Source organism: Crocuta crocuta, unplaced genomic scaffold (genome assembly GCF_008692635.1).
Source record: "Crocuta crocuta isolate KB4526 unplaced genomic scaffold, BGI_CrCroc_1.0 scaffold59-1, whole genome shotgun sequence".
In the NCBI taxonomy this organism is placed as follows: Eukaryota; Metazoa; Chordata; class Mammalia; order Carnivora; family Hyaenidae; genus Crocuta; species Crocuta crocuta.
Genome location: NW_027551579.1, coordinates 349719 through 366628, shown reverse-complemented (window position 1 = coordinate 366628; position 16910 = coordinate 349719). Strand labels below are relative to the sequence as shown.

The 16910-nt window shown below is 35.3% G+C and overlaps 1 protein-coding gene across 5 annotated transcripts in view; it reads left to right on the top strand.

Annotated features, from left to right (window-relative positions):
- ARID4B (AT-rich interaction domain 4B) overlaps nt 1-16910 on the top strand; it is a 142354-nt gene that overhangs the window by 60692 nt on the left and 64752 nt on the right. For all 5 annotated transcript variants that reach the window (XR_013332009.1, XM_077751722.1, XM_077751724.1 and 2 more), the window contains exons 4-7: nt 1900-1965; nt 5897-5987; nt 8821-8900; nt 14563-14654. Coding sequence is in view for 4 of the 5 variants with exons in the window: in XM_077751722.1 (XP_077607848.1) it covers nt 1900-1965; nt 5897-5987; nt 8821-8900; nt 14563-14654 (329 nt within the window). In the remaining variant the exon portion in view is untranslated. The remainder of the gene's footprint in view (nt 1-1899; nt 1966-5896; nt 5988-8820; nt 8901-14562; nt 14655-16910) is intronic.

Genomic DNA, 16910 nt, shown 5'->3' with positions numbered 1-16910 from the left:
GAGAGTTTCAGATTCTCTTCTGGAGCTTTTCCCTTGCCTGTCTGCTTAGGTTTTTACTCATGGAGGTGTTGAAAAAAGCTTCCTGGGTCACTACACTCCTAGTTAAGATCCATTGTGATAAGACCTTTAAATTAACTGTAAATCCATAGGAATCTAGTCTTTGCCCTGCCAGTGCCTTCAGTTTTCATGTGCCTGGTGCATGTGAGCTCTTTTGTGGGTACTCTTAGAGTATTCATATAGTGGCATTTCCTGTTCTGATCTCACAACACTGGTGTTTTCTGAGCACTTTTTTTTTTTTTTTTATTTTTGGCCACTGCTATCTCAGAAATGAAGAGGAAGCTTTTTGTCTGTTTCCTCACTCTTCTAGACAGGGCTGCTGCTAGCACATGTAACACCTTAGTGTGAATTAGGTGTGTGAATTAGACAAAAATCCTCCCTCCTGGTGGATAGTCTTCTTAGCAGAGCATGGCATACAGGTAAGACTTTTGTATTAGTTAGAAAAAGTTTCTTTTGGACAGGAGCAGTTTTACTCTAGGATCCCTGGTTTGTTCTGCAGGGCACAGTCTGGATTTTAGCCGTGACATAGAGTGTCAGCTGGATGTTGGTGTTTAATGAATGAAGCAGCTAAGTGGCACGTATCATTCCTGCCATTTCTTGCTATTATTAAAAGGAAGAAAACTGTTAGTCTCTACTGCCTCTGTTGATAGCACATAGTATCAGCACCTTGTGTCTTGTAAATTACGAATATCTAAAATTGTTAATTGTTTTGGCTGCTCTAAAAATCTGTGTATAATTCACAGTTAATTATTTTCTCAGCAGATACAGTGTTAAACTTCTATACTGGTTTAGTTTGTATGTGATTCAAAGTTAATACATTTTTAATAGTTTCTTGATAAACTTCTTCCTCATCAGTTGTTTTTATTCATTGAACATCTGTGTGCTAAGCACTGTATTAGATATTCAAGCTCTAGCGTTAAAATCTGATCTCTGTCATAAATTGACTTCAAGCCTACGTGAATGACAGAGATACCTAAATGCATAATTTAAACGAAGCATGGTAAGGCTTTTGTATGAGACAGAAATGCCTGAGATGCTGTGAGTACAAGACATCTCTTTTCATGGCTCATTTGTGAGCGAATTACATAAATTGGTTATCCTACACATCTGATAAGACCATGTTGATGGTTCAATTCCTGTAATAAGAATTCTTGCTTTGTATAGGAAAAACAACCTTTTCTATACTGAATACTGGAAGCTGTTTTAGTTTTCACCAACTAATGAAATATTTGAACTGTATTTTTAATTTAACCTCCTTACATCTGGTTTCCCATTCTCTAATTGTTATATTGATAGAGAGTAAACTTCTGGAGCTAGACTGTCTGAGTTTGAATCTCAGTGCCACCATGTACCAGTTCTGTGATCTTAGACCAGTTTCTTATACTTTCTGCTCCTCAGTTTTCTTATCAACAAAGTGGGAACAGTCATACCTACCTAATAAGTTTGTTGTAAAAGTAATATGTTTGATGTTTAAGCCTGATGCTTAGTTCTCAGTAAATGTTTATTGTTACTGCTTATTATTAAATTAGGCCTTCACAGAATGATACAGCACCTAATCACCTAAGGTCTCTACTTTTCTCCCCCTCATGTTTTAGGAAAAGAAATTATACTACTAATGTAATAAATAATAGTGTTGAATAGTGTGTGTTATGTGAAATACCAACTAATTTAGTCTCAAAGTTTTCAGTTTAAAAAATTTTTGGTTACTTAGTTATGGATTGAGGTCTTACGTACACTAGGTAGCGATTAGATTACTTGTAATGAAAATGAAATCATGCATTAATGAGCTTGGGTCACTTGATTTTGTGTGTATGTGTGGCTAATTAAATTTATGATCTCTAGGTAACATTTAGACATGATTCTTCAACAGTTGAAGTTCAGGATGACCACATAAAGGGCCCACTAAAGGTAATTCATTTATTTATTCATTATTAATTCTGATGTTTCATTAGGAAACATTAATAATTACAGTTGGTCATTTCTTTTTATTTTAATTCATTGGCTGTATACTCTGGTTTCTCTTCAGATTGCATAAATCTTTCGCCTTTTAATTCATTGGCTGTTTTGTTATTGAGTTGATCAACATAATTTTCTCTGAATAGACCAGTAGAAGACAACAGATTTAATGTTCAGTGAAACCTGATGTGATAGTAAAACTTGCATTCAGAAATGAAGTGAGCATCCAGCATTGACTGTTTTTTGTGTATTCATCGGTTTCCATTTTACCATATTTCACTTCCAGAATTAATAGGTGATGAATTAGGGATTAAATGATGTGAAGTTCCATGATGATGTGAAAAGTGAGGGAAAAAACCCCCAACACGTTAAAAACCATAGAGTTTTTAGAGTGTTAATCCTTTGAAGCAACTATAGGCAGATCAAAATTTTTTTAAAAAGTTATCAGGCAATTAAAGTGATGAACATGTTACATACAGATATTTTTATTTGTTTGCATTCATGTTTCCTTACTGGTGGGTGAAATAAGGGCTCTTCTACTCTCTACTAGTGAGCAAGCTGGAGAGAGTGTGTGAGTAGCCAGTGTGAGCTCTTTGGCCCTTTTGAATGTCTGAAAATTGGGCAGTGGCCCGGATGGGTGAATTTTAAGAAGTGCTAGCAGAATTGACAGATGCAAGAAAAATCCTTTACCGATGCAGCTGTACTTTTTGGAGAATTAGATATGTGTATCTGCCATTCGTTTGTTTGTGGTTGATTTAAAGACTTTTAATTGAATCCCCAGAGCCTTAGGAGGCACTAGAGAGAACTAAAGCTTGTAATTTCTAAAAAATCTTGCCTTATAAAAATTATTTTCTACCATTTCTGTTTCGTAGGTGCCATCTTTAATGTTACATGCACATATTCATCACTGTAGGGGCAAAAGAGACCAAACACATATACTTTTGATGTTTGACACCATTTATTTAGCACTTAGTATGTGCTAGTACTGTGCTAAGTCTCTTGTACACATTATTCTTATATAATCCTCATAATAGCTCTTTACAGAAGAAGAAACTAAAGGGAGATTAAGTAATCTGGCCATTCCAGACAGTAACCATAGAGCCAAAATTCTGATAGGCTTACACGCTTGTAATTGAAACATGTGCCTTTTGGGTGTGCAGAACACATACATACACTTTCATGCTTTATTTGCATTTTTGCCTCAAAAGCACACCAGTATAGCTCTCGCGGACTCCGCCCTGTTCACATGGCGCAGACCAGCTTGTACCACCTGCAAAATATTCACAGTGTTGAGAAGAGATAGAAAAGGCAACTACTTTGTAACCTCAAGCCCTTTTTTTCCTCCTTCTGATCCCACTTCTTTGTGGTGTAACTGGTTTATTTTACTTGCTTGGTTTTTCTTACTTTATAATAATTTTCTTTGTGATTAGGGCTTAGTACCATTTTGATTTTGAAACAGGCAACTGTATTAAATTTTGGTCTCAAGATGGTAAAGTATTTTTTTTGTCTATTGGGGTGTGTGTGTGTGTGTGTGTGTATGTGGGTAGATTTTGTATTGTTCCCTGAATACTTCATAACTTCCTATTACCTGATAGAAAGTGTCAGCATTTGGGTAAATGTTTTTCTTAGAGGAAATAAACCTATCAAAATTAGTGGTCATTAGATCTCAACGTATTTTCCAATGAGTTCACATGAAATATAATACCTAGACTACTTATTAAATTAGGATACCATGTATTTATTGACTACAGTCATTTGATAAAAGCTCTGTTAATTCTCCAGTTTCCTTTCCCACCTTGGGCCTTGTGTGGGGCTAACAGTCTGTTCTCTGAACAAATTTATTTTTTGTTTTTACCATAAAGATGGTAATGGTAATTTCAGCGGTATGATTGACATATAACATTATATTAATTTCGGGTATACAATATAATGATTGGATGTTTGATCAATACAGTAAGTGCAGTTACATCCATCACCATACATAGTTAAAAATTTTCCTTGTAATAGAGACTTTTAAGATTTACTCTCAGCAACTTTCAAAAATGCAGTATAGTATTACTGAGTAACCATTGCTGTCTGTTCATTTTATCCCCAGGAGTATTTTTAAAAATTGAAGTTTGTAACTTTTAACCACTTTTGCCCATTTTGTCCCCTCACCACTCCCTTCCCACCCTCTGGCAATGACCAATCTGTTCTCTGTATCTGTGAGCTTCTGGTTTTTTATTTACTAGTTTTTTAGATTCCAAATATAAGTGATACCATCTGATACTTGTCTTTCTCTGATTTTTCATTTAGCATAATATCCTCAGAATCCATCCATATTGTTGCAAATGGCAAGGTTTCCTTCCTTTTTATGGCTGAATAGTATTCCTGTGTGTGTGTGTGTGTCTGTCTGTCTGTCTGTCTGTCTGTGTCTACTTAGGTTGTTTCTATATCTTGGCTGTTGTATATAATACTGCAGTAAATATGCAGAAAACTGGGTCATAGTTCTCTTTTTAATTTAAAACCTCCATGCTGTTTACTGTAGTGGCTGTACCAATTTATTTTATATTCCCACCAACAGTAGACGAGGGTTCTGGTTTTTTTCCACATCCTTGCTAACACTTGTTATTTGTTGTCTTTGATAACAGCCATTCTAACAGGTGAGAGATGATAACTCACAGTGGTTTTGATTTCACTTCCCTAATAATTAGTGATGTTGAGCATCTTTTTAGGGACCTGTTGGCTGTGTGTGTGTTTTCTTTGGAAAAATATCTGTTCAGATCCTCTGCCTGTTTTTTAATTGGACTGTTTTCTGTTTTTTTGCTATTGAGTTGTATGAGTTCTCTCTCTCTATAAATTGAACATTAACCCTTTATCAGATACATGATTTGCAGATATTTTGTGCCATTCAAAAATGAAAGGTTGCCTTTTCATTTTGTTGATGATTACCTTTGCTGGGCAGAAGCTGTTTGATGAAGTATTAAAGACCATAGGAATGTAATTATAGGCATTTTCTTGATCCCATGGAAAATATTTTAAATGATTGTCATTAGTGGTACATTATAACTCTTTTTTAAAAATTTTTTAATGTTTATTTTTGAGAGAGAGTGTTCAAGTGGGGATGGGGCAGAGAGAGAGACACAGAATCCAAAGCAGTCTCCAGGCTCTAAGCTGTTAGCAAGAGCCAGACATGGGGCTCGAACTCACGAACTGTGAGATCATAACCTGAGCCGAAGTCAAACACTGACTAAGCCACCCAGGCTCCCCAAATTATACTCTTTTTTTTTTTTTTTTAATGTTTTATTTATTTCTGAGAGAGAGACAACATGAGCAGGGGAGGGTCAGAGAGAGAGAGGGAGACACAGAATCTGAAACAGGCTCCAGGCTTTTAGCTAGCTGTCAGCACAGAGCCCGATGCGGGGCTCGAACCCACAAACCGTGAGATCATGATCTGAGCCAAAGTCAGACGCTCAACCGACTGAGCCACCCAGGTGCCCCTCCCCACATTATAACTCTTAAGGCAATGCCAAAGCTCACTCTTAACTGTTTCTTCCTTCCCTAGCCTCTTTGAAACAGGAGTGGTAATATGAGGCAAGGACAGTGAATTTCATAGATAGTGGTTCTCAAAGTGTGGTCTGAGAACCCCTGGGATCCTCCAAGACCCTTTCAGGGAGGTTGTAAGGGCAACACTATTTTCATAACAGTACTTAGATTTATTTACTTTTTTACTACATTGACATTTTCACTGATGGCACAAAAACGGTCGTGGGTAAAATTGCTAGCACCTTAACATAAATCAGTAGTTATTTTATTCTTCACCACCATGCACTCACTTAAAAAAAAAAAAAAGCCAGTGTTTTATTTATTCATTTATCTTCTAAAAGTTTTTCTAATTTTTTAGGTTGGAGCTATTGTGGAAGTGAAGAATCTTGATGGTGCATATCAGGAAGCTGTTATCAATAAATTAACAGATGCAAGTTGGTACACTGTAGGTAAGGGAATAAATCTTTTCTAACTGTATTTTCAAAGGTAATACAAGTAAAGCAAAATTTCCTTGATTTAATTGCTCTCCTAATGCCAAAGATATTACTAGTAATGTTTTTATCTTTCAAGGTCTTTAAAATTTTTATTTCATAAATATATGCATAAAGCATAATTGGAAATTAGTGTATATATTACAAAGTTATTGAATTTGTAGCTTTTTTTCACTTCAAGGTATATCAGTATATCCCTTCAAAGAGAAATTTTTTTTCTAAAAATTTTTTAAATGTACATTTCAGTAGTATTAAGGATATTCGTGATGTGCAACAGAGAAATTTTTTAGTTATAGTAGTATGTTTCATAATATTTGATGTGCCATAATTTTTTTATTAAAAATTTTTAACATTTTTTGAGAGACAGAGGTAGAGCGTGAGTGGGGCAGAGGCAGAGAGAGAGGGAGCCAAAGAATCTGAAGCAGCCTCTAGGCTTTGAGCTGTCAGCATACAACCAGACACGGGGCTCGAACCCACCAACCATGAGATCATGACCTAAGCCAAAGTCGGATACTTAACCGACAGCCACCCAGGCGCCCTTTCTTTTTTTTAAATTTTCTTTTTTATTTTCAACTGATGATATTGCAGGTTTTCTTGGTATTACAATAAATGGCAGATTGAAAGTCTCATAAATGCACGTTATTCCTGTATTTCCCCAGCATATGTGTATTGAGAAGTAGACATAGAGTGAACTGAAATGTACTTTTATTTTTTTTTTTTAATGTTTTATGTATTTCTGAGAGAGAGAGAGAGACAGAGTGAGCAGGAGGCAGTCAGAGTGAGAGTGGGAGACACAGAATCTGAAGCAGGTTCCAGGCTATGAGGTCAGCACAGAGCCCAACTCTGGGCTCAAACCTACGAACCGTGAGATCATGACCTGAGCTGAAGTCGGACGCTTAACCGACTGAGCCACCCAGGCACCTCTGTACTTTTAAAACTTAGGTAATTAAAACCACCTTCCTGGAATACTGTATTCATTTACACTTCTGTGGACAGTGTGTGAGTACACTTCTTTTCTCAGTCCTTGTAAAATTTGATGTTGATTGTAATCTATAAAATTTTTGCCCATCTGGTTACAATGTACTATCTCAGTTTTGTTTTAATGTGCCCCTCCCATGATTACTAGTGAGACTGAACAATTTTTCATGTATTTATTAAAAGGAGCATCATTTCATTTGTATTTTTTCTCTTTTGAATTGCATATTATAGTGCCTTTCCAGTTTCCCCCTTTTCCTCTTGGGATGGTTATCTTTTTTCTTACTTTTCAGGATATGAGATCTTTATATATTCTCAATGTTACTATCCCTTGTCTCCTTTAGTTGCAAGTATTTTTCTCCTGTTGCTTTACTTTTTTCTCTCCTATCATTTTCATATTTTTAGTTTTCTTCTGATCACCTCTTCCTTTATAGTTTTACTTGTTGAATCTTGTTCAAAAGGGCTTCCTTCTGCCAGTGTTATAAATTTATTTTCCAATGTAGTCATCAGTTTATAGTTTTATTTTTGTTTTGCAAATAGCTTTTTATTTCACCTACAGTTTAGTTTTTTGAACATTTTGAAAGGTCAGATTCCCCCATCCCCCCAAATTGGTAGCCACATATCTTGGCATTATGTATCGGATGGGAATAAGTCTTATTAATGACCTCTAGAGGAAAGTAAACAACTAGTTAAAATGTCTGATGATGTCAAAATTTGATGGAGCTTTGAAATTGTATAGATGAGTTTTGTTTATGTTTTTGTGGGATGAGAAAAAAACTTGGGGAGGGGAGATTTTAATTTGAGATGGGAAATTTGACTTTAGGTTACAGGACTGTGAGCAGTTCTGGGGAGTAAGTTTGGTAGTAATTATGTGTGGTTGTCTGTCTCATAAATATGGCATTTTTATTGTTTAATATTTTAGTTACACCATTTAAGAAACGTACTCAGTTATTTATCCAATCCCATGTAAAGTCTCATTTAATATATAAGAACTTATTTGGCAATTAGGCAAAAACTACTGTTTCTAAAATCAAAGCCTAGTAACTTTATTTAAAATAGGGTTATTTTTTGCTTATAATTTGTGAGGAATGTCAGCATATGCTAAAATTATAAAATATATGTGTCTTATATGTATATGAACTTACAGTAAATTTGCTGGGACATTTTAGTACTTTTAAGTAGTTTTCAGTGGGGAGCAGATTCGTCACCCAGGGAACTTTTGACAGTGTCTGGAGACATTTTTGGTTGTCACAACTGGGAAGCCACTAGTGGCATCTAGTGGCTAGAGGCCAGGCATGCCGCTAAGTAGCCTGTAGTGCTCAGAATAGCTTCTCATGACAAAGAATTAATCTGCCCCCAAATACTAGTAGTGCTCAGGTTTAGAAACCCTGCTTTAAATAGTAAAAACAGTGTAATTTTTTAGGGGCAGTCAATATACAGATTTGTATTCGTTCTGTTTTTTTGTTTTTATAAATCTGTCTGTATTTACCAGGTGGAAAACTTGCCTTTACCGTATTAAGATGGGTTAATTAGCATTTACATAGTTTCTTCCTAAAACGCTAACATCTCAGTTTCATTTGGTGTTTTCTGGGTCAGGAAATATTTTTTCATTTCAGCTATATTGTTTCTTCATCACTAGAAATTGGAAAAGATACTTTAGAATTTAAAGTTGTCATTTAGAAAACCTAAAATGTGAACTGAAGTTCAAGTGTAATCTTCTTAAACAATAGTTCTGTTTGCACTCAGAAAATTAAATGAATTAACCTTTGAAACCCTTGAAAAATCTTTCATAGTTTCCAATTTTACCTCCTCATAGTTTTTGATGACGGAGATGAGAAGACATTGCGACGGTCTTCCCTGTGCCTGAAGGGAGAGAGGCATTTTGCTGAAAGTGAAGTAAGTAATCATTTAATAAATGACTGTATCTTAATACTTTGTTTTAGAGGGAGCATATTTTCCTTTCTCAACTCAAGCAACTCACTTGTTAATTAGGAAAATTCATTAATACATAATATCATTATCATGTAATCTGTGAATCCTGTGTTAAGCCTGTGTTTGAGTACTAGGTGATACATTCTTTTTTTTTGGTGTAGGAATATTTTAGCGTTTGCCCACAGAGAAAATGCAGTGAGCTTGTTTAACTATTATCTTTAGGCAACTTTTATGTAGACTCTAATTTGTAAATAATTATAAAAAATAGATGTCTGATTTTTTTGTTTGTTTTGTTTATCTTTGAGAAAGTGAGCAGGGGAGGGGCAGAGAAAGAGAGGAAAAATCACAAGCAGGCTCTGTGCTGTCAGTTCGGAGCCCAGCGTGGGGCTCGATCTCACAAACTGTGAGATCATGACCTGAGCTGAAATCAAGAGTTGGATGCTTAACCAACCAAGCCACTCAGACTCCCCGTAGATGTCTGATTAATAATCCACTTGAACCCCATTATCATTAAAGGAGTAGAAACTATAAGCTATCCCTTACTACTGCTATTACTACTAGCTGACATTCTTATAGCCTGTCCTCAAAGAGACCTTGCCTTACTCACCTTTCTGAAATAGTCCCTTCCATTCCTCTTAATCTTTTTAGGTTGATTTGGTTTTCTTTATACAGCATGTATCATTCTCTGACATCAGAATATGTATATGTGCTTAATTAATTGTTTATTGCCTGCCTTCCTCACTAGAATGTGTCACAAGGACACATATTTTATGTGTCTTCTTCACCACTTGTTCCCAGTTCCTAGAACAGTGCCTGGCATAGAGTAGGAACTGAATAAATCGTAGTTGGATGAATAAATGAAGTGCTTATATTTGCCAGGGATTTTGCTTACTGCTTTATGCACATCATCACATTAACGACATTATGAAGTAGATAGCATTATTATCTTCAATTTACAGATGATGAAACTGATGGTCAGAGCTGGTTCCCAAACCAGTATTTTCTAGTACCAAAGCCATGCTCTAGAATTGAAGAATGTTCAGTTATTGAGAATGAAGGGAGGGTTCACAAAGTTCTGTAAATGAGCTTACAATCCAGAATTTTAAGAAGGCATATGGTTAAAGTGTTATATTTTTTGTCCAGTCTGTAAATACTCATTAATACATAGCATGGCCAAACCATCATTTCTTTTTTTCTTGTCATTATTTAGAACAGTGGTTTTTGGGGGATGTTTTGTTTTGTTTGTTTGTTTGTTTTGAGCAAGGGAGGGGAGGGAGAACATGACTAGGGTAAGGGCAGAGAGAGAGAATCCTAAATAGGCTTTGCACCATCAGCACAGAGCCTGACATAGGGCTCAATCTCATGAACCATGAGATCATGCCCTGAGCCAAAGTCAAGAGCCAGACGCTTAACCAACTGAGCCCCCCAAGTGCCCCTCTTTGGGGACTAATTTATTAAACTATTAGACTTTATTTTGTGTTCTCTTGTTTTGAAAATATTTTCTTTTTAATAAGTGAATTCTTATTTCAATTCAGAATTTGGGGCAGGTTCTGTGTATTATGATTCCGGCCTATTTTTTCAGTCTTCAGTTGTACCGTTTCCCTATCTTCCCTTTCTTTTCTTTTTCTCTTCTCTTCTCTTCTCTTCTCTTCTCTTCTCTTCTCTTCTCTTCTCTTCTCTTCTCTTCTCTTCTCTTCTCTTCTCTTTTCACTTTTAAGTACTCTTTACACTCATAGTGGGCTAAAACTCACAACCCCAAGATTAAGAGTTGTGTGCTCCACTGACCGAGCCAGCCAGGTGCTTCATTTCCCCATCTCCCTGTCCTTCTGTCTTATAAGACTGCTTGGTATTTTCAGATAATGGTCATATTCTTTTTTTTAATTTTTAATTAATTTTTTAAAAAATGTCTTTGAGAGAGAGAAACAGTGCAAGCAGGGGAGGGGCAGAGAGAGAAGGAGACACAGATTCTGAACCAGGCTTCAGGCTCTGAGCTGTCAGCACAGAATCTGACTCAGGGCTCGAATCGAGGAATTGTGAGAATCATGACCCGAACTGAAGTTGGATGCTTAACCTACTGAACCACCCAGGTGCCCCTATGGTTCATATTCTTTTCTTGGTTTCAGCCGAACACTCTGATTGTTCCTCCATGATGTCTTTCATGGGTTTTCTAAACAAATTTGACCAAATTTGATCCCTTTATTCTTTGATCCCTCAGTGCTTCTCTCACTCTTATTTGATATTTAACATTTGATTTTAAATTACTTTTCTTATATTCCCTGTCAGATTTTAAGCTGTTTGGGGTAATAGCCATATTTTTGTCATCTTGATGGCTCTTCTTTTCCCAGGAGTGTTTTCTACACAAAAGATTTCAGTAAATATTTGTTGAATTAATTGTGAAGTTTCAAATATAGGAAATACACTTTAGAATTTGGCTTCTTGCACCGACTGATGAAGTGACAGAATTCTTTATAAGTTTATAGAGTTCCTTTTTTCCTTGTAAGTTTTATTTATGTAAGTAATCTCTACACCCAACATGGGGCTTGAACTTATGGCTCCAAGATCAAGAGTCTCACACTATTCCAACTGAACCAGCCAGGAACCCCGAAGTTTATGTAATTCTTAGAAATAATTTCATTTCTTTTAGAATGTGTGTACAGTTCTAGTACATCAGTGAATACGGGGGCTTGAAGACTTGACTTTTTATCTGCTAAGTGAAGGCATGTGCCTTATTTATTTAATTCAGAGAAATAGCTAAAATATTTTATTTTTGTCAGGAGAATTTTATAGTTCATAAGACAGTTAAAGTGTAAAGGCTGAAGCAATATGAGCAAGTAGCTCAGTGTATCCTTACTTCAAGGAGGATCACTTTTACTGGTTACTGTGTATGTCTATATGTGTTAGATTTCATGTTTTGCTGGAGTGTACTTGGAATAGTGATGTCCTGTCCCTTACCCAATTCTCCTAAGCCAGGTGCTGTGTTCGATACTAGAGATGAGGATAAGCCAAGTGGCCCTAGAATTTATCCTGGGAGTAATTTACCATCTGTTGGAGGAGAAAAAGCGTTAATCTAACAATCAGATATTTTAAAATTATGAATGTATTGAGTTCTGTGGTAACATGACCAGGAGTGTGTTTAATCTGCCATCTATATATTCTTTCCCTTTATTTGTTATTTTTGATGTTCTCAAAAAAGCATTTTTAATTTTTTGAAGAATTTACTTAGAGCATTGTTACTAGTAATAACTTTGGCCTTTGAGCAAAAAGCACATCATACAGGCAGTAGTGGGGTCAGTAATTCCATTAATAAGGTACATACTTAAATGATTTAAATTCGAGATTTCCATGATAGGAGATGACAGTAGTGCTTCAGTCTGCTAAATTCTAGCACTAAAATCACTGGTTCTACCATAACCACCTTTGTGAGGATGTTGCCCACTGCCTCAGTGTTTGGGCATTTCTAGAGGACATTCATAATTTGAATATCATCTGGAAGTAGTTTCATCAGCTGATATTCCTTATGCATTTACTACCTGCAGGTGAAAAGTCAAGAAAAGTGACATAAAATCTCAGCTCCGTATTTCCTGCAACCCATTTAGGTAATAAGGATATAGGAATGTTTCCCTCAGGCCATATGGATTTTTCTTTTAGCCTTCAGTATACCTGGGGGTCTCTGCTCATTGATTTTTAGGTGTAAGAGGAGACAGATTCCACCCTCACCTGAGTCTTTTCAGTCACATGTAGTAGACGTGCTCTTACTTCCCTGGACATGATTGGAGGCCAGGGACAGAGATATTGTTTCTTACTGTTCTAAGTCTTTATTCCATAGGGAGAGAAATCAGAAATACGGGGTATTTTCTTTCCTGTAACTAGTGACTAGCAGATGCTTGAAATAGAAATCACAGTACTGAATAGAAATCTCTGCTTTCACGGGATCAACTTTAATTGTAGGGGAGTGAGGGGGGCGCCATTTAGTTCTGTTAGCTTGGCAGAAAGTGAACCCAGATTAATTTATTTTCTGTTTACCAAATATAGTACTTTGAAATTTTTGCCTATGGGAAGCATAATTAGGAATTAATGACAAATGGCTTCTAAAGATTTTTTGTTTGGCAAATTATTGTATTTGGACCAACTTTTGTCTCCCAATGTTTTTTAAATGCCCAATTTAAACAAACTAAACAAACTAAATTTGTAGGATTAGATTTCGTCCCTGTAAAAGTTAGGGTTTTGTCTGTCTTTTGAAGGAACTGTTCTTTACTTCATGTTTTATGGTAGTACCTTTTACCTTTACCAATATTCTTTGTTGTTGGACACATAGTTATATATATCTCAAATACATTTATTTAAGTTAAACAAAACAGATTATGAATATGCTTCCCCCTTTCATATCATAGTTCATCATTGTTTTGACAAAATTACCTGTTTTAAAAATAAAAATTTCCTTTTAAATATTAACATTAGTTTATATTTAGCTATCTCATCTTAAAAAAAAAATTTAAGTTGGTGTATACTGTTTCATGTAACACCTTCGTTTATAACTTCGAGAAGTCTTTATCCTAAATACTCACCCTTACGTCCATCCTGACCGTTTTTCTGGGATCTTTAGTTCCGCTGGCATTCATGACATCATCTGTAACAGCAAAGCTTCTACTGGAGGGATAAAAGGAATAGCAGCTGTGTGGAAGATCTTAAAAATGCAGAAAAAGTAGGAATATTCTCAAAATTGATACGCAGAATGAAGTTAGTTGGGATAGTGTCTTTAGATCAGTACCTTAACTTCTTAGATGTAGAACCCTTTTCAGAAAATAATGGAAAAAAAATCTAAGAAATACCTGATATTGAGAAATGAAGGGAATCATTCCAAAATCCCTTTTTTCTTCATTCTGCTTTTAATCAATAACCAGTTTCTCACTTGGAAGTCGTTTTAGAATGGAGGGAGGGGCAAAGAGTTTGACATGAACTGTCAGTTGACAACAAGAATTACTTACTTGATCATTATCTTCATACCAAGCACTGTATTGGATGTTGCAGATTTAAAAGGAAGGGGAAATTAAACATAGAAAAGCTAAATTTTATATTTTCTTTTAAGGGAAAAAAAAGTTTATTGAAGAAAATGTTTGCAAAGTAATAATACAGCCTATTGAAAGCATTTTTGCAAGCAATTGATACGTGGTTTTGGATGATTTTGTTTGTTACTTATTAAGAATTCTGTTATGGATTATGATTCCCTTTGAACAAAGAGAAATTTGAGTAGCATTCGGCCCCCAGTTTAGGTGTTAGATCCTTACATATAGGTTTTTTTTATCTCTGAAATCTATTTTCTAGTGTTTTGTTTGTATTTTAATCATTCTCAGAAGTCTGTCAGGCTTCAAATAGATAATGAAACCATGTAGAAAGAACAACTAAATTTCTTCTCACTTTCTTTTGTTTTTTCCAGCAGTGGGCTCATTCATCTTGATTCTAATACCTTTGAAATGACAGTTTCTATCTTTAGGAAAGTTGTATTTTAGTCTTCCTTGGGGGCAGTTTTTAGTCTTAAAATCTAAGCATATTCTTAAACTGATTTGGTTTAAAAAGGAAAAGAACTTGCAACGTAATAACTTTGCTGGGTTTATGTTCTTACCCACAGACATTAGACCAGCTCCCACTCACCAACCCTGAACATTTTGGCACTCCAGTCATAGGAAAGAAAACAAATAGAGGAAGAAGATCTAATCATATGTAAGTCCATTTTCATAACTCTTAGTTGAACCTGAATTCATTTCTCCTTCTAGTATTGTTTTAATAGTTATTAATTTTAAATTGTAATTTGCAAAAATGCTAACTGGATCTAATAGTAATTTCAGACTCCTCAGCACGGGTGCTTGAGATTCTCCATACTCAGCCAGCCTTAACAAGTGTATTATCTGCCTGCCATTTCTCCCTACATGTATCTTGATGCTGTGGTCAATATTTGCTGAATACAGCCTTTGTTCTTCTGATATCATGCTTTTATTCATGCTCTTTGGTTTCTCTCTCAGATGCCACCCTTCATGTCATTGTCTCACATATTCAGTCCTCCAACAGAAGCGCTCCCACCTTTATGTGAACTTTTTTGTGTCTCTCTGCTCTTTCCTTGAAAATAGATGTGTTTTCTTTCCTTTGAACCCTCTAAATGCTGTGCATTTATCTCATGTCAAAGACAATATTTCACCTATTGTTATTGTACTATTTGTTTTCTCTTCCTAATAATCTCCTTGACAGAAACCATTACTTATTTTTATGTCTTAGAGTTGTGACATATATTATGTCTAACAAATTACTTTTAATGGGACATACTTAGGCTCCAAAGGCTCTAAATTGAAAAGGATCACAGGATCAAAGGGGTCATCAGGGATAAAGAACCAGTATTCAAATAGTTGCCGAAAGAAAAGTAGTTTATTGCAAAGGACGGGGAAGCAAAATGGCATCAGACTTCTCCATATTAACACAAGATGCTGGTAGTCCGTAGAATGCAGAATGGAAGAATGGAAGTCTCTGTTAAAAAGGAGGACTTCATTACCTGATCTAATGGAACATTGGGAGGAAATTAAACATCAGATGATAACGAGAGAAAAAATAGTAAAGGTATTAAGTAACTCCCCCTGAAAATTATCAGAGAAAGGAAAACTTAATATAAGATGGAGGGTGAGGAGGTGGCTTAAACATAAAAGTTGAATCCTACTAACAATACAAAGTCAACTAAATAATGTCTAAAATGTGTTATACCTGTATAAGAATATTATTTAGAGATAAGGTAGTAAACTCTCAAATAACCAAAATAGTGAAAACATAATTGCCTCCACAGGAGCAGGAGAAGAGAATTGGAAGGGGCAGATTTTTAATTTACTCTGTTATAGGTTGTTTCAAAAACAATGTTGAACATCTTACTTGGATAAAATTAATAAATTTTTAATGAGTCTAAGCCCAAATCTTGTCAGAGTAGCTGTTAAAAATAATGAGCTGAATTATTGGAATCTTTAAGTGAATGCTTTCATTCAGTATTTAGAGTCTGATATTAAGACTAATTGTGGCTGAGCTTTGAAGATAGGAATCGGGCATACACTATGTCTCGTGTTACTTACTTCCAGCCTTACAGCAAACTCCTGAAGATAGGTATTGCTTTTACCTGTACTAAAAATTGGGGAAATTGTCCTCATACACAAATGAGTAGTCCAAGGAACACGGGAAGGAAAGGACCAAGACTTGAACTTACGCATGCTCCATGGTCCTTTTCTCATTCATTGAAAGACTCTTATTTAGATAGAGTAGTACTTCAGTTACTTTCCCAGTTAGTTTTAAGAGTAAATACTCAGTTGAGGGAGAAAATGGAAAGACTGATCCTTGCATTGAAAAAATATTTGATAATAGTATTTTCCTACTGTACTTGTGATTCAGGCTATGCTTTTTTATTTTGTTTCTTAAGTCTCTGATATTTTAAGATGTTTTTCTTAATTACGAAGTGAATAATTTCTCTCACTTGTGATTTACCTTGCTGATGACTTGATTATTTTTAAGATACTCAGGGTGTAACTATTATTTATTCTTGTGCATATGACATTGAAAATTTGAAAAATTCTATCCAGAAATAAAAATAAATGAACAATGTATGATGGCATTATTCATATGAAAGAACCCTTTTGTGATTATTTGATGTTATTGTGATCTAATAATGTTACTCCTTTTTCTTGAGGGCTGTTATATTGCCATAAAATATTCACTGAAGCACTTATAAGATGGAAAATTAATGACTTCCAACTGTATATTAAAATTTTTTTATCTACCATTGCTCATTAGTCTTCCCATAGTTCAGTAGTCAGCTTCTAATTGAGTGATGTTGTAAGAACAGTGAGGTGTGGTGTATTTAATGTAAAAGTATTTCATTAGTGAAGATTTCTACTTCTCATTATAAATTATAAAAATTCTGCTTCATATGTCTGATAGGTAGAACTGGTTTTA